We start from the raw sequence: 23227 nt of genomic DNA, 5'->3' as shown, positions 1-23227 counted from the left end.
TCTGTCTCTCCTCTCTTTCCACACACGGGTACACAAATGCACACGCACACTTATTTCTAAACCACTGAAAAGTAAATTATTTAAATCATATATCTTTACCTTGAACATGTCAGTCTGTATTTCCAAAGGACAAGCCCATTGTCTTACATAATCACAGAACAGTTATCAATTTCAAGATTCAACATTGCTATACTATTTTTACATAATCTATCATATTTCAGTTTTATTAGTCAACCCAAGTATGTCTTTTATAGTATTCTTCAGTACAGGATCCAATTACTAACTCTGCGATTAGTTGATTATTGCAATACTAATACTGCAATTAGTTCCCATGTGTCTTTAGTCACAGAGAGGGGCTCTTGATTCATTTCCAAAGTGCTGTTAATATACCTTACCAAGTGAATCTCTAGTGAAAGGGAAGAAATCTCAAATTAGGAGTTGACTTTATCCAATTCCTTATTCAATTCATACGTATTAAATCTAGTATAGCTAAGAATCTGCAATTGATGTTGACTTATTAAAACTAAAGCTCAAATTCTTTTACTTATTACTGTAAGAACAGTACATAAAGTAATATTTCTTGAACAGCTTTTAAAGCATCTTTTTATTTATTTATTTATTTTAAATGTATTCGTTTGTTTTTTAAAATATATCGTTATTGATTTCAGAGAGAGGAAGGGAGATGGAGAGAGAGAAACATCAATGATGAGAGAGTCATTGATCGGCTGCATCCTGTACACCACTGACTGGGGATTGAGCCCGCAACCCAGGCACATGCCCTGACCAGGAATTGAACTGCAATCTCCTGGATCCTAGGTGGATGCTCAGTCACTGAGCCATGCCCAGCCAGGCTCTCTCTTTTTTTTTTAGAAGAGTAGTTTATTGATTTTTAGAGAGTGAGGAAGGGAGAGGGAGAATGAGAAACATTGATTGGCTGCCTCCTGCACGCCCCCACCAGGGATTGAACTGGCAACCTCCTGGTGCTTGGAAGGATGCCCAACCAACTGAGCCACACTGACCAGGGCAAAGCATCTCTTTTTGAGGTGAAATTATCTCTAAGTTTTTTTAGTGACTATGAATTTTTAGTACTAAGTTATTTAAAGGAATTGATTTAGTTATGTAAGATTCACCCATGAAGTAAATACTGTTAGAAAGATGTTTAGGAAAACACAGGGGAAGAAAGGATAGCAGTTTTTTGTTATTTCTGGGAATGTGTGACTTGGTCAGAAAATCCTGTTTATGATTAAACAAAAACAAAGGAAAAAGAAACAAAATTCATTGCCTGTTTGGTATAGTACTCATATAGATTTGATAATGATAATCTCCTGGAAAGCAAAAGAAAATGGTATGGCTGAGTTTATTGTAACTGGAAAGAAAGATAAGAGAAATGTAATACCCTGGCTGGGTGGCTTAGTTGGTTGGAGCATCATCCCGTGCACTGAAAAGTTGCAGGTTGGATTCCTGGTCAGGGCACATACTCAGGTTGTAGGTTCGATCCCCCGTTGGGGTACAGGAAGCAACCAGTAGATGTTTTTCTCTCACATTGATGTTTCTCTCTCTCTCCCCCCCCCCCTTTTTCTAAAAATCAATAACATATCCTTGGGTGAGGATTAAAAAAGAGAGAGAGAGATGTAATAAAAAGGAAGGAACAAGGTTGTGTTTTGTGTTTTCATCACCAAGGCAGAAGAGGCTGTTTATTACTTATCTTTAAAAATAAAATGCTTGGATTTGTTTTTCTAGGTGGGAGCTGCTCTAAGACCAGCCTTTTCACAAGATACCCCATCAGACATAATAGCAAAAGCTTGCCAGGTAAGAAGAAAAATAGGATTTTCTGTTGTTATCGCCTATAAATTCATAGATATCTTAGGATTTCACTTCTAAGAAAGGAGATAGAAAAATTAAATAACATTTATTTTTATCTTGATAATATAACAGTGACAGCTTCCTTTTTTATTCTGCATCAAATGATGAAATAGAAACTTAATTATATCCCCTTTTTTGGTCATAGCTGAGAATATGACTATGGGATACATACCTCTTATATAACCCAGAAGTGAACAGAAATATGACAGTCATAAGAGGGACTAAAATAAAAGTAAGATCCAAAATCTAGAATAATTAAAGAATGTATAGTAATGATAATTAGGTAATAAAATATTTTTTTGACAGGCTGTGAAAATTCTACAAGTTTCTGGGTATTAAATTATCCAAAAGAGAGTTTCACAATGTAGATATTTCATTGCAAAATTAATCCCAGGGGATTATTTTCACATTATTGTATCTGAAGAGAGTCACAAAAGCACATGTGTTCCTACACCTTTAATGAGCTCCTCTTTTTTATGCCTCATCCTGAAAAAGGATTGATGCATTAAGCTCTAAACTTTAAGAAAATCAGATTCTTCATCTGTTTACCTAAGGATAGAATAAAAGCAACTTTCTTCTTTCAGGTTTTCTGGAGTACAGAACTGTGATCTCTCATTATTGTTTAGAATCCATAATCAAGCTACATGTGGCCTCCATGGAGAGAATATTCTGCTGTTGGGAGTGATTTTTAAAATTCGGACTTTGTTCTCTCTGTGGCTGAATGGATTTGCCTCTCATTTCCATTGTTAAGACTTAATGGCGGCCTTCAGAGAAATGAACTCCTCCCACCAATAGCAGACCAGAGAGGGAAGGGGGAGCCTTGTTAAAGAAAGAGGTCTGTGGATCATGGTACAAACTTTGGAGTCAGAGTAGGTCATTTGCTTTGGAATACCAAAACACAAACATCAGAAATCACAGTCATATGCAAGTAAATGTATCATGGTGATGTTTCAGAGCATAGTATTTAAGCACAGAAAGTCTGCTACAAAGCTCCTGATCATTAGAAAAGCAAAGGCTATTAGAATTTTATCTTGTGAATGAGTACAGATAGTATGTAAATTTCCTGTTACTGAATTTGCCTTAAACCTCTTATTTGTTATGTGGCTCTTGCTGCTTTTTCGATAAGAAATTTATTCTTTTCTAGTGGCAGGCATAAATTTTTGACCTTGTATTCTTCTGTTTCTGGAAGAAACCCTGGTTTTGAAACAGCTGGAGCTGTGTTTCCTTAAGGGAAAGTAAGGACTTGGCTTTGGGCAGATCATGAAACATGGCATCCCAGCTTGTTTACTAGATAAATCTAACATTAAACCTGGAAATCTGGGTAATTCTTAGATATTATAGGAAGACCTTCAGATGTAACACAATTTGGCACAGTAATCAGTGGGCTAATCAAACATTATTTAAAGCAGGGCAGAAATCATAAACATAATACATACTTTATCGATTTCAGCTTACAACTTATAAATGTGCATTCATTCACCACTCTTCTGCAAGGCCAAGGTCTTTTCGCTTAATATGATTTTGCTGATTCAGTGCTGCTTTGTCTTTCGACGTAAACCAAACCCTATTGCAGTATCTGCAGTTTCTAATTTTGTGTTCTTTAAAATGGAAAATGTACTGAGGTTTTTGCAAAGTAAACTTAATGCCAAATCTCAGTCTTTACAATTTTCCCCAACTTTTAGTTATATTTCTACCAAATTTTGCAGAAATATTTATCAAATCTCTCTGTTTCATTTCCTTAGGAATAACAACTCTTTATTCTCATATTTATATTTAATCTTTGTCACTTTAAGTGTCATATTTTCAACATTGTTTTGGCTGGCATTTTATTTTGCCATCAATATGTTCACAATTGATAATCAATTTAAAATATCCTTATTAATTTTTATTCAATTTAATTTTGAATCCTTTGAAAATAACACTATAAGAGTAAAATAGTTACATAAATATTTATTCTCAACTTTTAAAAAGTTTTAAATATAGGAACACAACTCATTAGCCATGATTCAATATCCAAATGCTCTGAAAGCCAAAAGCTTTTTCATAATTTATTTGGTAGCAGAACCTGAGCTGACTGTACTCATTTGGCCCTGACATGAAACTGAGTGAGACTAGCGTATTAATCTTTCAGTGTGATTCGCACTACCTTTCGTTGGAAAAATGTCCATGTTAATTATGAGGTGCTGCCACACATCTTGCTTGGTATCTTTCTTAATGAGGTTCATGTCCCTTGTTACCTTTTACCAAAAAGTTGTGGATTGTGAAACATGTCTTGACCCAAGAATTTCAAATAAGGAAGTAAGGACTTGTAATTATTGAATAAAACTGGCACTACCAGACCACCCTTCCTTCTTGATGTTCTCCCGTTGGCTCTAGTTTTCAACACACTTGCCTGGTTTTCCTTTTGCATTTCTGGCCTTTCAGTTTCTTTCATTGTTTATTCTTATTCCATCTGTCTCTTAAGTATAACTGTTTCCCCCATGTTCTATCCTTAAGGCTTTGTGTGTTTTTTTAATCCTTACCTGAGGATTGATTTTTTTACAGAGAGAGGAAGGAAGAGAGAAACATTGATTGGTTGCCTCCTGTACTTGCCCGGACCAGGGATTGAACCCCAAACCAGGGTATGTGCCCTGACTGGGAATTGAACCCACAACCTTTTGATGTATAGGTGACACTCCAACCAACTGAGCCACCTGGCCAGGGCAAGGCTTTTTTTTTTTTAAATGCATTAATTATTGAACAAATTCACCTAGTAACATTGCTTTAGTTATCACCTTTGTGTGGCAAATTCCTGGGTCTACATAATTACCTTTGACCTTGCTCCTGAAATCCAGACCCAGGTTCACAACTGCCTGCTGAATGTCTTTCCCGGGTCTCCGACTGGTACTTTGAACTCAACACGTCAAAATGTTCACAACCAAAATCATGTTCTCTAATTTCTCATCTCCACCAAACTTTTCTATTTTCTTATGTGATCTCTCTTAATCATTGGTGTCACCTTCCTTTCATTCATCCACATTAGCAGCTTTGGCAGTCAAAAGTTTGCAATCTTTGAGTTGTCACACTTTTTGCATGTCCCTGTGCCCAACCCCTAAAGATATTTAATTGGTTTCCAAACCCTGTGATTCCTACTTCCAAGTCTTTCCCTGATGCCTCTCCTTCTCTGTCCCATTCCCAGTTTGATCCCTGTCATCTCTGTTTCATAGTATCGTAATAGTCACTTAACTGAACATATTGCTTACTGTCTATACACATTCCTTCCTATGCACAAGTGCTGGAGCAGTCTTTCTAGTTTCTTCCTGCTCAGAAGCCTTGGAAACTCATAGCCGCCTACAGAACAAGTCTGAATTCAGTTCTAATGGAATTTAAATTGTACTGTGATCTGATCCCAGTTAACTTTCCTACTCTCATCTCTTTCCCTCTGTAGCTCCCCTGTATCTGTACACAGGAACCTTCCTGGTATCTAAGCATTCCCATTTTTCCTGCCAGAATTAATCTCTCCCTGTTTTTAAGTGCAGTGTTGTAGTTTTAAACGTTCTCATGGATTCATTCAGTCTGTTTGCTTTCTTGAGGACAGGGACTAGATTATTTTCCCTTTACTTTTTAAGAAAAACTTCTCTTCCACAGCACTAATAACCCCTTGCTTGTAGTAAACAGAAATGTTACTGAATTATTCACGGCTGACCTGATTTAGCTGGAAAACCTTTTCTGGTAAAATGTTTGTCCAGTTAGACAATGGAAACATGATAAGTAAATATTGTTTTTTCTACATAAATGTATAATAAAGTCCATACTTGCTGTTTTGTTATTAAAACTAATTAAATTATAGCTTTGGGGTTTTTTGTTGTATTTGGTTTTGTTTATTGGTTTTATTTTGTGTTTCTTTCCTCAAAGAAAAAAGTTATAATTACTCCATTCTCTTATCTGTTAAATGTTAGTTTTTATACAAAAATTTAAAATTTTCTTTGGCTAGGTATGCAGTACTTGGATTGGAAGTGGAGTTGTCAGTGACCTCAATGATCTTCGTCGAGTACACAATCTGCTTGTTTCTTCTCTGGACAAAGTTCAGGCTGGGAAAGGATCTTCCAGCCAGCTGTACCGAGAGAGTGCCACGACCATGGAAAAACTGGCTGTGCTCAAAGCTTGGGCAGAGGTAACCGTGGCCTATTGTTTTTGAACTATTTCTCCATGCATGAGAAAATGTCTCTATTCTTATAGGTAAAAAATTTTTATTTAAATTTTTGGTTTTTTTAAACTGACCTTTTGATTAAAATGTATTTGCACTCTCTCACTGAAATACATGAACATTTATATCTCAAAAGAACTGTTATTACATCTTTGAAAATTATATTTTTAATGAGTTTTTTTAAAAACTTCCATATTGAGGAAGGGCTCTCCTTACTTAATATGGAGAAATTAGGCAGGGAAAACATACAAGTACAAATAATAGAAAATAATTTAGGCCAAGACTCTTCTGTTTGAGTAAATTTTAGGAGACTTGCCGGCACTCATTAGTACCCAGGCTGCAGGGGATTTTTGTGTTTTGTTTTTTAATAGCTGGTTATCTCTGGGAACATGTGACTTTGTCAGAGATGATGGTATTAAGTGAATAGAAACTTGTTTTTCTTGTTAGGTATTACACAGAAAAATAAAAAAATTAGAACTATAAGTAAAATAAAATAAAAACCACACACAGTTCTGCGCCTGAGATTCATTAATTCGTTACACAAACCATCTAGTGTTTGTTAGGTGCCAGGCACTGTGCCTAGACCCTGAGTGTAGTAAAGTGGGGGAGATAGATCATTAAAAACAAATTTATAAAACACTCCTTCTTCTAGCACTTTTCTCACTCCCCTATCATTACATTAGTCTGTGACTTCATGGAAGACTAAAACCATGTTCTGTTTGTCTTTTTTGCCTTGGGTACTAGCACAATAGCAAATGAGAGGCAAGAATAAGTACCTAATGAGGATTTGATGAATGGTTAAATATGCTACAATGCTTATGAGAGGTTTTCGTAAAATGTCAGTATGAAAATAAATATGGGCGGGAGGTGAGAAGCAAGCTTTAAAACCACTAGAAAATATGAATATAACATATTTATAACTTGAGATCCGAAGTACCTACTCCAAATATTAATTGGTTTCTGTTTCTAAATATTCGGGGTTAGTATTTCTAATTGACTATAACAAACTATTACAGACCATTGCAATGTTAAAGAAAGCTTTTTCTCAAAAATGAAGACTCATTGTTTCCTGTACTCATTGTCTAGAATTTAGAATGACTGTACTATAACTGTCTGCTCATTGTAGGAATAGAGATAAGACCCTGCCATCAAGAAGTTTACGGCATATATACACATACATAGACTTCCTCATTGGACACAGTGAAGATAACACTGTGTAGGGGAAAACAATTTTCTCAAGATTTTTACCTAGTACAGTTTTCTTTCTTACTCTTGCTCTTTCCCTTTTCCTCCCCACCTTCTTTCTTTTTTCTTCCTTTTTCATTCATGTGTAATTCAGCTTTGTACCTGCTATTTGCCAAAGCCTAAATGTATGTACAAAGACAGAGAAAACAACAAAAATAACTTCAGCAAAGAGGAATCTTTAAAATTATGTCTTAGAAGTGGCAAGTATACATCTTTTGGGTTTTAAAAAGTGAAGAGAAAGGATACAGGTAATATATGTGACTAGTAAATCATATTCTTGGCTCAGCTATCTGTTGTAAAGGCTAGATTGCTAATTATCACTTAAGGACTGTATAAGAAGGGGGTTAGAAGGGTGTTTATGGAAATCCCTTCTCTGACCTCTTCTCCCCTCAGCCATTTTCTTTGAATGCTGGATTGTCTAATAGTCTATGGAAGTGGAGGCAGTAAACAGGAAATTATACCCTATGGTAAAAAAGAAAAAAAAAGAAAAAAAAAAACACATAAAAGGGGGCTTTGTAAAGTAGAACAAGAGAAGCCAGAAAAACTCAGAGGATCCTACTAAAGAATATGCTGGAGTACTGGTCAGAAGTCAGATCAATGAAAAAGATTGCCTCCAAAGTAGCTAGAATTATTCTTTTGAGGTTATCAGGAAATCATGAGGTTGTATAGCCTGTAACATTTATATTCAGTTACTTTTTGATGATTCAACTGTGTAATCATAACAACTTAGAATATGTTGTTTTTAAAAATTATGCTTTGTTTTTCCTCCTGAATATCTTACTAGGTATATGTGGTTGCTATGAATATTAAAAAAGAAGCAGAGTCTAAACCAAAAAGAGCAATTAAAAATACTGATGATGATGATGATGATTATGGTACCGTAGATGAACTACCTCCCGATAGTTTAATAACACTTGTACAGCCTGAACTGCCAACACTCAGCCGCCTGTGGTTAGCAGCATTAAAAGACTATGCACTTTTGACTTTACCAGCAGAATTTGCTAGTCAGCTCCCCCCAGACGGTAAGTACTGCAATCAGAGTTCTGCTTTCATGGAGTTCCAAGTAGTAATTAAACAAAATGGAACTGGAGGGGGCTAAAAACAACAGTAATAATAACATCTTACATTTCTTTGCACTTCAACTTGGCTTTCTCTCACTTAGAGCATATTCTGCATATTGAATTTGTGAATTCAAATACCACATTAAAATTATTTGTTAGCCAAAGCAAAAATGTTCTCACTGTTATAGTACTAACTATGAGCTAGGGTACTCTAAATAATTATGCAAAACAAGTCATTATGCATAAGCGTGATGAAGTACATTGCTGCCCTGGTCATTGTATGTGTGCAAGGACAGGCAAGGAAGTCCTCAGTTTGGTAGTGAAAACAGGTGCGGGGAAGAATGGCAGAAGAAAAGTGAAAAAGGAAGAAGCAGCAGAGGTCCCTGGCTGTGACAGAAAGAGAAGGTGATGAGGGTTTTATGAGTCTCTGGCAACAATGAAGGTGAAGCCTGTGGCCACAGGGTCGGGATGCTCAGTGGCGTCAGCAGTTGCAGAGGAGAGGCTGGACACCCTAGTGTCAGTAAGGTGACTTTTGGGAGGTACTTAGGGAGGTATGGGGCTTTTGGGAGGTACTTAGGTCATGAGAGTGGAGCCCTCATCAGTAGGATTGGGTGCCCTTATAAAGAGACTCCACACAAAAAAGAGACTCCTGCATTGCTCCTTAGCCATTTCCAGCATGTGAGAACTCAGCAAAAGGTGAACGAGGGAGAGGGCCCTCAGTGGGCCATGCGGCACCCTGGTCTTGGATTTCCAGCCTCCAGAACTATGAGAAATAAACCTGTTGTTTATACGCCACCCAATCTGCTGTATTTTGTTACAGCAGCTTGAACGGGCTAAGAAAGTATGTAATGAGTACTTTTAAGTTAGTTGTACATAAATGAGTGAACACTTAGACTAACAGTAATGTTTTTGTTTGATTTGATTGTTTTCTAGGTGGGGCATTTTATACTCCTGAGACTATTGATACAGCCAGACTTCACTACCGGAATTCCTGGGCCCCAATTCTCCATGCAGTGGCCCTTTGGTTAAACAGCACAGGATTTACATGTTCAGAGTCAGCAGAAACAGCAGCCGTGTCTGGTGTACAAAAACGTCCTACATCCATCAATTTAAACCAACCATCAGGAGCAATGCCTAGTGCTAAGTCTTTACCAGAAATTAACAAAGACAGAATGCATCTGATTTTAGGTAGGTGAGCTAGCATAATGTACTTCAAGATGTATCACTTCTGAATATTCATATATGGAGGAGGAAAAACTTCCTTCTACCCTCAGTTCTATGGCTTGCCCAGGAATTAAATCCACATAAGACAGATTAACAGGAGAAAAGCATACAAAGTTATTTAATATTTTCACATGTACACAGGATCTTTAGAAGGAAAATGAAGACCTGAAGTAGCCATTAGGCCAAAAATCTTATCTACCATTTTACATAGAGAACAATAAATTGTGGAGCTGTGACAAGACAAAGGGGTTTGGGTAAGGGGCAGTAAACTGTGGCACAGTGACTAGGAAATATATGGGAGAAACTAGTGGGATACAAGGGTTATTTTAGTAGGTTTGTGTTTGTACAGGTCTATTTTGACATGGACTCCCAGTCTCTGGTGCTAAGAATGTTCTTCTTTTCCTGATACAGAGAGGGCACTGTTATCATGAGATATTTTATGACCTGCTTTTGAGTAGAAAGGGAACAGAGAGCCCTTTCTGCACCTGCCATTTTTTCAAGTATCTTTAGCTCAAAATAATCAAAACGCCAAAGAGGCATATTTTTGCATGGGATGTTCTGAACTCCTTCATATCTTTCATTTTAATGCTATGGAAAGTTTTACATAGCACAGTCAGTTCAGAGAAGGAAAGGATGATTTTAAACACATTTTCTAAGTTGTTATCTGAATTTTTAATCAAAATCTAATTGTTAAAAACTACTATGAAAAGTTTAGCCGTCATGTTTATTCACAGAGCAATACTGAATAATTTTCAAGAAACAGAATAAACTTTTTTTTCAGCAACTTTTTTTTTTAACTTGGCACTTAACATATTGTTCCATGAGGAAATAATAAAATGCAAAGTTAAAGTAAATTGTAATCTTAATTTATAATTACTTTTTCAATGTTATACATTCTAATGAATCTCTTAGCCATCTTATATTTTCTAGGGGGGGAAAAGGAACACAATTGGTAATGTGAAATTATAGAATTTGTCAGTAGATCTCCTAAGTGAAAATACAAGTCTTCCAGTCACCTCACCCTTATGCCAATTAAGAGCAGTTATTATCTGTGATACCCATCGTGCCTCCGTAGCTTGCCATTTAAAAAACTTTGTAGGTATGAAAAATTTTTAGCTGTCATTTAATGAAAAGTAGTTTATAGTTTTCATAAATTTATTCTTAATGTATTATTTTTAAATGTCTTAGAAATAAAAAATTGAATATTTTCTTAACCTGATGATCTTAGAACCCCACTCCCCACCTCCAATTTTATTTTTCACCTAATTACAAAGCTACAGTCTATGTTAAGTTTGGCTGTTTATTTTGGAAACCATTTTGAATTCTACTTTAAGGCGTTAATAAATATATGTTAAAGTAACTTGTTAAAAAAAAAAAAGAAAAAAATTTGGTGTCAGAGCAACCGTGTTTTATATTGACAAACCCGTTTTTATTTTGTTCATCGCAGGTGTGAGTATACAATTCCTTTGTTCCCCTAGACCTGAGGAGCCTATTGAACATGTTACAGCGTGTCTCCAGGCCTTACATACCTTGCTAGATTCTCCTTATGCCCGAGTCCATATTGCAGAAGATCAGGTATAATTGATTTCTATAATATATAATTAATTGTGTGCTTTGTTTTCATCATATTTATCTTAAGATAATTTTCTCACATATGAAATATTATGTAGTAATTATATAGTAATTAGGCAAAGCTTTGGCTTTATCTAACACCCCTTATTGAATGTGGGGTGACCAGGCACAACTAGACTAGAGACAGTCAGTATACCTTCTTTAGTTTGTTCATCAGCAGACAAGCAAAACTAAAAATTTAAGGATGACCTTAGTGCCAGTTTGTGATTCTAATAAAGGGGTTGAAGTAATTTATAAGGACCTTAAGTAAATTATGCTACTTTTATATGTTTGAGGAAGTTTTCTCTCTCACTTAATGCAATTATTTTTTGCACTGGCTCAAGTTCTCATCTCAACAGTTTAATGATTGACTTTTTCTAATTTCTGTATAGAATATTTAGAGGACTTTATCCATGTTATGGGATGGGTTTGATGGGGAAATTGTGAGTAAGGGGCTTAAAGTGAGTAGAGATTGTTTGTAGTAGTTGCTTAGGTGAACTGGAAAGGGACTACTGGAAGTGCCTAGAACCTCTGGTAGACACCTCTTGGGTACTCAGTTCAGGTTGAAAATCATAAACTTTAGTGTTACTAGACTTTAACAATATTGCTAGTTCAAATAGAGGAAAGATATAGAAGAGTGATCATTTTTTAATATAAAAATTATTTAAGTGTATAACTAACAAAGTAATTTATTGACTGAAAATAGGTTGGGATAAAATGTGACTATTTCTCAAGATTGTGAGAATGTTTTTTGTTACAGAGTCCTATGTGCTAATTTTAGCTACCAAATTTATTTATTTTTACATGTATATTTTCTTAGATTTTAATAATATAAATTTATCCTTTGAAATTAAAATTAATTAAATTTATTTGTGTTAATTTATAACAGCTGATTGGTGTTGAGTTGCTGAGTGTTTTGCACCGCCTCTTACTGACCTGCAATCCACCATCCGTCCAGCTGCTGGTTACTGGAGTTGTACAACAGATAGTAAGAGCTGCTCAGGATTACTTGCAAGAAAAAAGAAATGCTCTAAGTAAGCACTAGAAATTACACTATCTTTAATGTAGATCTTATTTGTATTCTAATTTTTAAAACAATAATGCCAGGAAGTTGTGTGTGTGTGTGTGTTTTCTCCTCACCCAAGGATATGTTCTTTTATTGATTTTAGAGAGAGAGGAAGAAACATTGATGTGAGAGAGAAACATTTATCAGTTGCCTCCTGTATGCACCCCGACTGGGGATTGAACCCTCAACCTGAGTATGTGCCCTGACTGGAACTGAACCCACAACCTTTTGGTGTACGGGATGATGCTCCAACCAATTGAGCCACCTGGCCAGGGTTTTTTAAATTAAAAAAGTTAATCATACTTTGAGAAGCTTTGCAATTGACTTTGCTATCATTAGAAAGAACCAAATGAAATTGCTAATAGTCAACTACTTTTCACCTTCAAAAGTGTCAGCTGCATAGGGTTGAACTTAATATATATGTTACTCCTATTAAATACATTTCTAATAAAAATATGTAATAAAGTTTTTCCAAGTAAAAAATGGATTGTCCTTTACTTTAAAGGAGAGGTCAGTAAACAGAATTCTAATAAGAATTATTCTGAGAAAGACATTTTATATCAGACATTCAGTAATAAATTCTTTTGAAAGAATTTCTCAAATATACTTATGGCTTTCTTTTATCTACTTTGTGTTGTTGTTGTTTTTTGCTGGAAATTTCACCAAATTTTCTTTTACCCAAGATGAAGATGACATGGAAAAAGAGCCTGGTCCTGTGTTAGGAGAAGGAGGTGACAGCGGTGGTCTTATTCCTGGAAAATCTCTTGTGTTTGCAACTATGGAGCTGTTGATGTTCATTTTAGTACGGCACATGCCTCATCTCAGCACCAAGATGTCAGACTCCCCAAGTCACATAGCCACAAAGACTCGACTGTCTGAAGAAAGTGCTCGTTTGGTGGCAGCCACAGTTACCATACTCTCTGACTTACCGTCCCTTTGTTCACCTGCTGGTACAGTATTGATTACTATTTGAAAATATGTTATATATTATGGTAGACAAAGATGAGCTTGCTTTTGATTTTAAGCACTATTGTGACTTATTTTCCTCTTAAATCTCAAATGTGAAAGGAGAAAGTTTTTTTAAGGGTTTGTTTATCTTAAGGAGCCTTTAAAGAATTTAAAAACCTAAAGCTCAAGATGCTCTTTTCAGATATATTTTAGACAAACTTCAATGAAGAGAGAGAACCACACCTTGAGAGAGACATTGAATGTTATCAAGTAGACTCAAGTTGAAATTACTAAACCCTTTAGTTTCTGATCTGGTTGCCGCTTTTGAGCAACACTGATGGACTAAGGAATGTCAGAGGAGAGTGACAGTGAACTCTAAGGAGTAACTAAAACTGTAGATGAAAAAGGTAATAGCTATCTGCAGATACCTAAAGAACTACTGAATGGAAAAGTAGACTTCCCTCTGTTTATCTAGAAGGTAGAAATAGTATCAGGAGAAATAAAGGTAAATTTCAGCTCAACATAAACCCACAGATGTGAAAATACTGACTTCTCCATCATTGGAGCTTTGCAGAGCTTTGCAGCAGACAACAATAGCAGAATGGGAGAGTGGTGACGGGAGTCTTTCATTAAGTGGGAGGTTGAATTCCATGACCTTGAAAGTCTTTTAGCTACAAATTCCAGGATTCTGTCATTTCTTCTTTGCTTACCCATATAGTCTGTTTATCATTTACCTGGCTTGGCTAGGCTGACTTCAGTACACTGAAGATAGATTACATGTCTTAGAATTGCTACAAGATTCACCAGGTTACCCAGATATTTCTCAAATTATGTATATGGTAGTGTTTTCCTTCTGTTTTTCTATCTTCCTTTCTCATTTCCATTATGAAGGGCATGGCATATTAACTAGATAAAATATTGGAAATAATAAAAACAAGGCTAATTAGAAAGAAATTAATTCCTTCGTCTTTGAAATAATTTGCCACTTATTTTTATTTTCTTTTTCAAACCTTGAACTATAGTAATAGTAATGCAATAAATTGTGTATAAAAACAAGGAAAAGGAGTAATATTAAACCACAGTCAATTGTAAAAATAAACAAAATTGAAACAACTGTAATATGGGAACGGAAGTAGTGATAAAGTAACCTGATTGATTTTTATTTCAGGTTGTATGACAATCCTGCCCACGATTCTGTTTTTAATTGCAAGAATATTAAAAGACACAGCAATAAAGTCTGCAGATAATCAGGTTCCTCCACCAGTTAGTGCAGCTCTTCAAGGGATTAAAAATATTGTGACACTTTCAATGGCCAAAACTGAGGACACTCAAAAACAGTGGACGGCTCTCATACGCAGCACCCTTGCATGCATTCTAGAATATGCGCAACCAGGTAACCTAATCAGAGTTTAAAACTTTTAATCTGTAGGCTATCTGTTCCCTTATAACTAATTAATTGAATGAGCTTGTGAGAAAATTGCTGTATAACACTGAATCAACCCAGAAGTGTTTTAGGCACATCTTTCGGATATGAACTCTAGTACCTTTTCTGGATATTGACTCTAAATACTCTTATCTTAGAACCTAAATATATGTTGGGAGGTTTGGCATGACCTTATTATTTCCTAAGCACTTCCTTACTTTCTGGTTCAAAGATGCAGCAGACTCATCTTTTATTATCTCCATTACTGAAGTCACAATTTAAAAATAAAATGTTGATTTTCTGACAGAAAAAAATTGCTTGCAATGTTCCAAACTCTGAATTAGAGATTGTTCTCATTTTACCTAGAGTAATATTCCCACTGTGGGGGTCTCGGGTTTTTAATGCTTATGGCTAAGGTTACTTGTAAATTGGCGGAATCCTTTGAATGTTACATCCCTTTTTTTCTTTATATTAAGTTAATGGACTTCTCAACTATTGTATACTCATTATGAGATAATGTTAGCATATCAAATGTATATGTTTATAATTCTGATAAAGTACAGATTATCATTGGGTATTTGCAGTTGCACAATTAGCCCAAATTCACATATATAGAATGTTGATAAGTTCAGCTGTGGAAGAAATGGTAATCACAAAATTTAAGTTTCTTATTTTATATGTTTAGTAGTATTGTTCTTTAGAATAACTGTACATATTTCCTATATTTCTAATTACATACTATACTTTCATTAGGTTAAGTTATATTTATTTCTGAGTAAATGATTGAAATAGCAAGAAAGTCTCTAAAATTCTGAGAATACTGTCCTCAGAAAATTGTGCAAGATTTTTTTGGTTATGGTTGTGTAGAATTTATAGGTTTCACATTTACTGAATAGGAAATTTACTAAGAAAAGTCTACTCTGGATTTTTAAATTACTCAGAATATCTTACTAGAATCATTTAACTTTGTTGGAAGGAGAGTATTTGGAAATGTTTGATTAATCTAGACTCCAAAAAAGGTAAATGACTTTTAAATAATTTTACACTTCCATATTATCTTCCAATTTTATACTTCCATGTTATTTATCATTTAAATAAGCTTTCTGTATTAAAGTTCTGATTAGGACTGATGTCTGAATTTTTTTCAGTTACTGTTGTATCATCCAGAAAAACAAGGAAAAAGAATTTAAATATAGAACTTCTAGTAAAGTATCCCCCATTTCCTCAAGAGTAGATGAGTTGTATTCATAAAGTTGTTTCTGGACTGTATTAGATGGAGACATACACTGCTATAAATGTTGCGAGGAGCGAGGGTTATTGTTCAAGACTGAAATTCCAAAGCATTTTGGAAACAGCACATTGCTTTCGTTTTCCATATATTTCAATATTTTATTATTCATGTATTTCAGAGGATTCTATGCCTGTGCCTGATGAAGTAAGCATGCTAACTGCAATAGCACTTTTCCTGTGGTCTGCAAGTGGTGAAATAATAGGAGTCCAGTCATTACAGAATGGCTGCATGAACAGATTCAAAAGTGCATTACACTCACGTGACCCATGGGTAAGTTGCACTTAAAACAAGCATAGAGGTAATTATTCCGCTTTATCAGGGAAATTTCAGATTGACTCATTAAAATGTATGATATAGCAAATGAAAATCCTAAGTATTTGCTCTGTGGCTTTTAAATAGAAAAACTTGAAAAGATCAGTAGGTTTAGACACTAGGAGGGACTTATGTGCATGTTAATATACATATGCAAAAATTCTCCAATATCTAACATATTTGCTTAACCCTGGCATGATTATATTGGTAGAGACTATACATGAATCTATGATTATATTTCTCACTGTTTACTTAATGACACCAAGGGCATTAAAAGATAAATTTATTTTATTACATGTTTTAATGAACCAATTGGAAACTTTAGTTCTTCCAGAAAATAAGTTTTATTGTTTCACAGTGTCAAAGTCTAAATGAATGTTTCTCAAACCTGCTACACATCTGAAAAAAATCAGTTTAGTAACATGATCCTGGACTTACTGCTATGTTCCTAAATCAGAGATCTGTATTTTAGAAACATCCCCCCGGGTATTTATTTGCAGCAAGGCCTGGCAACTTTCTTCTACCGAAGTGCTCAAACAGTTTGAGTCTACTATTTGTCCCATATGTTAATGGACCTTCCTTTTAAAAAAAATTAATATACAGTCTTTGTAATCTAAAATGGAGCCACTGAGACCTTACCTTCCAGGCCTGGAAAACTTAAATTGGCTTACGCAGTCATTTCCAGGGAATTCAAATGGATTTGAGGTGTCTAAGCATATAGCTTTGCTTGACATCATTCAGATGTTACCCTTCCTATTAAATGGGTTAAAGTAGAAAGGATAATTGTAAATTAAAGAAAGAATTAGAACAGAAATTAAGATTTCTGGTTTCAAGCTTCTTCCACACTATAGAAATATACAAATTATATAAGCATGGTAATTTGGCACTTAGCCTATAAGTAATATTTATTTGATTAATTTATTTTCAGTTACATTTATTTAATTAGTTTATTAGAAGTTTCGTTTTTCTACTTCATTTCTATAAGTAGAAAATGGCATTAATTTGACCTGAATTGCTATTTTTATTGTGCACTGTCACATCTTTTCAGTGTATATTAAGATACAGTGAGCCCTGGCTGAGTGGCTCAATTGGCTGGAGTGTCATTCCATAAACCATAAGGTTGCAGGTTCGATTCCTGGTCAGGACACATACCTAGGTTGCAGGTTCGATCCCCTATCAGGGTACATGAGAGGCACCTGATCAATGTTTCTCACATTGATTAAAAAAAAAAATCAGTAAGAAAAAACATGTCCTCCAGTGAGAATTAAAAAAAGATGCAATGTGATTGTACAGCAAATAAGAACTGTTACACATGTTAATACAATGATTTTCTTATATAGGTTCAAGCCAAGTGTTACCAGCTTCTCCTCTCAGTCTTCCAACACTCCAATCGTGCCCTTTCAACTCCCTATATCCATTCATTAGCTCCAATAGTGGTTGAAAAGCTAAAAGCTGTTGAAAGAAACAGACCAGCCAGTAACACAGAACTTTTAGCTGTTCAAGAAGGAATCAAAGTTCTTGAAACATTGGTTGCTCTTGGGGAAGAACAGAATAGTAAGTATTTTTTTATAAAAGCCGCTAGTCTAAAATGAAGATCTGTATTATATGTAAATCCTATTTGATAATAGACACAGGCCATTACAACAGTAAAACTAAGTCTAAGGCTCATGCTATGCAAACCAAAGGTTAATGGTAAACATTTACTGAAGATAAACTAAAGGTAAAAGGTAAATATTAATGGAATATGATAGCATAGATAAATGAATGAATGTATAAGATATTTCATTTAAAATCTACCCCTTAAAAGTCTTGCTGTGGTACAAAATATCTGTATTCTGAGTGAAGCAGTCCATTAACAAAATGAAGAAACCTTGGTGATGCTTATTATTGATACAGCTCACTAATATTGCAGTACATCATTATTTGCATATATATTATACCGTATGTAGTATTAATTTATACTATAATATGTAATTATATAAAATACATTAGTATGATTCCAAGAGGGTAAATTTTCAGCTTTTAAATTTGTTTTATCACTCAATATTTTTCACATTAATTTTTATTTTTAACTTTACAGTATCCATTATAGAAACAGGCTGTGAATGTTTTTTCCCCCAACATGACCAAGGTTATAGCTAAAAACATTGAATTAGACTTGACAGTTAACTCTTCTTCACCATCCTTATTCACACCATTACTCAAAACTCATCCATCTCGTTTTGAAACTTCTCTAGTATTCAAGAGAAACCTGCTTCCTGTTCTTGTAAATAAGATAACTATAGTAGTTTACTAGCAGATGTTCCTATCAGATACATCTAAAAGTTTTTTCTCTTCCTTGTTTAAGACTTTTGAGTAATTTCCTCTTGTATTTCTGCATCAAGTTTAAACATCTTTGCTTGGTTTTCAAAACTTTTATTCTGTTGCCCGGTATGTGCCCCTACTAACCTGACCAGACCAATTTTCTCACTCCGCTTAGTTTAATCTCTGTACAGTGTTCATTCTGTTTTCACTCTCCTCGGTGTTTCCTTCTCCTTTTTTATATAAATCTTCTAGACCTGCACCAGGTCTCCTTTGTCTGAATGTTGCCAGGTTACTCATTCCACTCTGATTTTTTCCTTTGTACAATTTGACAGTTGTAATCAGTCTTATGTTATGGACTCTTTATTTTAAAACAATCACTAAAACTGTAAAATCCTAAAGTATTGCTCAGCTTTGTGAGTCTTTTGATGAACTCTGTACCTCAGATGCTAAATCTAGGTTTTTACACATAGTTCTCTAATTGTTCTGTGTGTGATACATGTGCGCTTTTCAACTAGTAATAAAAGCATTGGGTAGAGATGAACTATATGTTTCCTAAAACGCTTGGCACATTTCTAGGTATTTGATGGGTACTTAATAATTTATAATAGGTTTCTCCCAATTAATTATATTTTAACTGTTAAAACCAAAACCTTGCCTGACTGGAGTGGCTCAGTTGGTTGCACATTGTCTCGTGCACCAAAAGGTTGCAGGTTCAAGTCCTTGCTCTTCACGGAGCTTACATTCTAGTGGGAAAACACAGACAATGAACACCTTCCCCCTCTTAGGTATGTCTACACTTGTTTTATATATAGATATAAAATTTATATATATGTACTGTGTAGACATATCTCTGTATAATTTTACGTAGAGGTAAAAGGATATAACTATATAATTTTAGATGTAGATACAGTAGTGAGATGCAGAACTGAATAGATGTGGAGAAAAAACACAGCATGGAGAGAGGAAGTTCAGGGCCACAGTGGGGTCGGGGTTTTGGAAAGGCCTCATTGGTTATTATCACTCTCTGATGACATCAGTGTGTTACACTTCACTCACTGATGTCAGATGTTTCCTGCTCCCCCACAGCCTTGGCTTTAACTTTATCTATTGCCATTCTGCAAAAATTAGCATAAGTTAAAGGTGGAGAAAGCATTACTCTCAATGTTGATTGTAAGATACACACATATCCGATTACATATTATTTTTAGAAAAATATCAGCTTTAATGACATTTATATTCTAGGATGGAGTTGTTAATATGGGAAGACAGAGACTAGTAAAAGGTATTAAGCCTCCAATAAATCTTTTTTTAGGGGTTGGAATTTATGTCAGCCAGACAGGGGTTCTTGTTTTTAACCCTAAGTTTTATGTATTTCCTTATTTTTGGAAGATTTTCCCCCTTCCTTTACTGTGGGTTTTGGGGATGATGAAATGGGAAAGAGTTGTATTTCTATTTTAAAACCAAGGAAATACCTTGTTTTAGTTAAATAATAGTAAAAGATGTTGTTCATGTTCCTATTCCCTACTCTCCAGCCTCCTTATTCTGGAATAACTTTAAATATTTCATAATCTTACTCTCAAAATACATTCTATCAGATGGCAATTGTAAAGGGTTTATTTTTAACCTTTTAAGCATTATTTTAAAAATTAAATTAATATGTATGTTAAATATACAATCTTTTTTTTAATTTTTAAATTTTTATTTTTCTAAAACATATCTTTATTGATTTCAGAGAGAGGAAAGGAGAGGGAGAGAGAGGGATAGAAACATCAATGATGAGAGATTCATTGATTGGCTGCCTCCTGCATGCCCCCGACTGGGGATCGAGCCCGCAACCCAGGCATGTGCCCTGACTGGGAATTGAACCCTGATTGCCTGGATAACTAGGTCAACGCTCAACTGCTGAGCTACACCCAGCCGGGCTAAATATACAATCTAACAAGCCTGGTTTCTAACCCTAACATAACTTGGGCATTTAGTAAATATTTAATATTAATTATGAGTTATTATTGAGGTCCAAAGTAGATTGTGTATGTTTACTTATATTTTATTATAATTCAGACTACTGTGCCTAGTTTTAAAAATGAAGTTTACTGTAATTTTCAGAATCATGATCATCTTCAAACTAACTCTGTTATTTGCAGGAGTCCAGTTACTTGCTCTTTTAGTACCCACTTTGATCTCTTACCTGCTGGATGAAAATTCTTTTGCCTCAGCAAACACAGCCTCCAAAGATCTTCATGAGTTTGCACTCCAGAATTTAATGCATATTGGACCTCTGTATCCACATGCCTTCAAGACCGTAATGGGAGCAGCTCCGGAGTTGAAAGTACGTTTGGAAACTGCTGTTCGAGCGAGCCAAGCCAGCAAAGCTAAAGCAGCTACCAGGCAGCCAGCCCCTGCTGTACATTCTGCACCAACAATTAAGCTAAAAACAAGTTTTTTTTAATTTGCTCTTCCACTCATTTTTATTTATATTGTCAACTAGAAGCTAGTTAGTGATAGTCACTGTGTCTTTCCAGGCTATAGGTTTTACTTTATTTGTATATTGGTATTATATGCTTCCACGTAGGTTAAGTGAATTAATGCTCAGAGTGCTTTCTGGTTTTGAAGGAGTGATTTTTTTTTTCTTTCATCATGTGGTGAATATGCTTTCATTTTTCTCCTAATATTGTTTCTCTTTTATTAATTAATTTATTTTTTAAACACTGAGCCAGTCTTTTAAATTTAAATGCTAAAAACAATCGTATCATGTAGTTGGGCCGCCTGTTGATATTGTCAGAAAAAATAGGCCAGTATTCAGCATCTGTCATGAAAAATGTAATTGAAAAATAGCAAAATTTAAATTTTGTTTAGCAAAATAATGTAAAATGTCTGTTTGTGGTATATATAATATGAATAAAGTCACATTTTCTTATAATTTCTCAAAATGTCCTTACCTTTCTGTCGTTTTACTTTCACATTAGGTTACTAAATTATGCTTTGTATATTTTAGTTGTTAACTAAATTAAAACTTTCATTTAAGATCCATTAAAATGTTTCAGACATGGAATACTATTCTGCCTTTTTTTAATGGCTAAAATTTGGCCTCGGTTATGTTTTCTAATTTCAGAGCCTCGAGTTCTGGCTATGATGGCTAGTTCCATTCATCAAATATTTATTGAGTGCCTACTGTGTATAAGGAAGGCATCAAGCTAAGTGCCACAGGGCATACAAAAATGAATTAATAATTATAGTTACGCCAGTCTCAAAGGCAATGGGGATTTTACCACATCAAATAGATAATTGATGAAATTAATGTTTGCCACAGTGTTTAGCAAATTTTAAACAAGTTTTACAAGTGTTACATCAACTGTATTATCAAAAGCAAGTCACCTTTCTGAGCATGCCAAAATGTGTACCTATTTATCATCTGCTACCTTCTATATATTCTCTCATACCCTCACCAATTAGCAGCTCAGATATCCTTGCCTTTCTTCCTTATGCAGTCCTTTACACCTTAGACAGGAGCTTTCTCTCACCTATTTGCTCACTGACTTTTATTTATGCAGGGTTGTTTTTCATTTCAGACTTGCTCTTCTAAAGTTATTCTCATTTTTTTTTAGTGTTTTTTTTTTGTAATGACAGTTTTATTACCATACAATTCATCCATTGAAAATATACAATTCAATGGTTTTTAGTATATATACAGAGTAATGCAACCATCGCCAGAAATTTTGGAACATTTTCATTACTCCATTAAGAAAAGCCATACCCTTGAGCTGTCACCCCACAATCTTTCCATTTCTCCTTGACCTTACATTACCACTAATCTACTTTCTGTCTCTATTGATTCTCCTTTTATGAACATTGCATGCAAATGAAATCATATAATATATGGTCTTTTGTGACTGGCTTCTTGACTTAATGTGTTTTGTTTGGTTTTCAAATATGTCTTTATTGATTTCAGTGAGAGGAAAGGATGGAGAGAGAGAGATAGGAACCTCAGTGATGAGAGAGTCATTGATCGGCCGCCTACTGCATGCCCCCGACTGGGGATCAAGCCTGCAACCTGGGCATGTGCCCTGACCAGGAATTGAACCCCGATTGCCTAGATCCTAGGTCGATGCTCAACCTCTGAGCCACGCCCAGCCGGGCGACATGATGTTTTTAAGGCTCATCATGTGGTAGCATACATCAGTGCTCCATCCCTTTTTATGGCTGGATAATATTCCATTGTATGAATGCCACATTTTGTTTGTCCATTCAGTAGATGAACACATGGATTGTTTTCACCGTTTGCCTATTATGAAAAAATGCTGCTGTGAACAATTGTTTACAAGTTTTTGGTTAACATATTTTCATTTCTTTTGGGTATGTACCTAGGGGTGGATTTGCCTACTCAATGGTAACTCTTTTTAACTTTTTTAGGAATTGCTAGACTGTTTTCCCATTCCTTGCAGACATAACCCCTTTTCATTCACCTATTTATAAAGTATATTTCTTTCTGCCTTGGCTGTTTTCTGCTGCTCTTTTTACCCCCCAGGCGTTTTCCATAATATCCCACTTTGCAGTAGACTGCATCAGGCATTGACAATGATTCTGTCATTTTCTTCTCCCTCTCTCCCTCAGTCTTTCTCTTCCTCTCCCCCCGCCCCCCACAGCACATCTTTATACTTTCTCTAAACTCTTCTGCATCATTTACAACTTAACT

The 23227-nt window shown here is 35.1% G+C and overlaps 1 protein-coding gene across 1 annotated transcript in view; it reads left to right on the top strand.

Moving 5' to 3' along the window:
* HEATR5B (HEAT repeat containing 5B) overlaps positions 1–21586 on the top strand; it is a 62562-nt gene extending 40976 nt beyond the window's left edge. Inside the window, exons 25-35 of the mRNA XM_016218976.2 lie at positions 1741–1809; positions 5837–6016; positions 8079–8316; positions 9289–9543; positions 11027–11154; positions 12080–12224; positions 12940–13206; positions 14373–14597; positions 16037–16188; positions 17571–17784; positions 20679–21586. Coding sequence (XP_016074462.2) covers positions 1741–1809; positions 5837–6016; positions 8079–8316; positions 9289–9543; positions 11027–11154; positions 12080–12224; positions 12940–13206; positions 14373–14597; positions 16037–16188; positions 17571–17784; positions 20679–20983 — 2178 coding nt within the window. The 3' untranslated portion in view covers positions 20984–21586. The remainder of the gene's footprint in view (positions 1–1740; positions 1810–5836; positions 6017–8078; positions 8317–9288; positions 9544–11026; positions 11155–12079; positions 12225–12939; positions 13207–14372; positions 14598–16036; positions 16189–17570; positions 17785–20678) is intronic.
* Positions 21587–23227: the final 1641 nt, after the last annotated feature.

Source organism: Miniopterus natalensis, chromosome 13 (genome assembly GCF_054644295.1).
Source record: "Miniopterus natalensis isolate mMinNat1 chromosome 13, mMinNat1.hap1, whole genome shotgun sequence".
Classification (NCBI taxonomy): domain Eukaryota; kingdom Metazoa; phylum Chordata; class Mammalia; order Chiroptera; family Miniopteridae; genus Miniopterus; species Miniopterus natalensis.
Note: the sequence above shows the minus strand (reverse complement) of the source record. Positions and strands in the feature narration are given on the sequence as shown.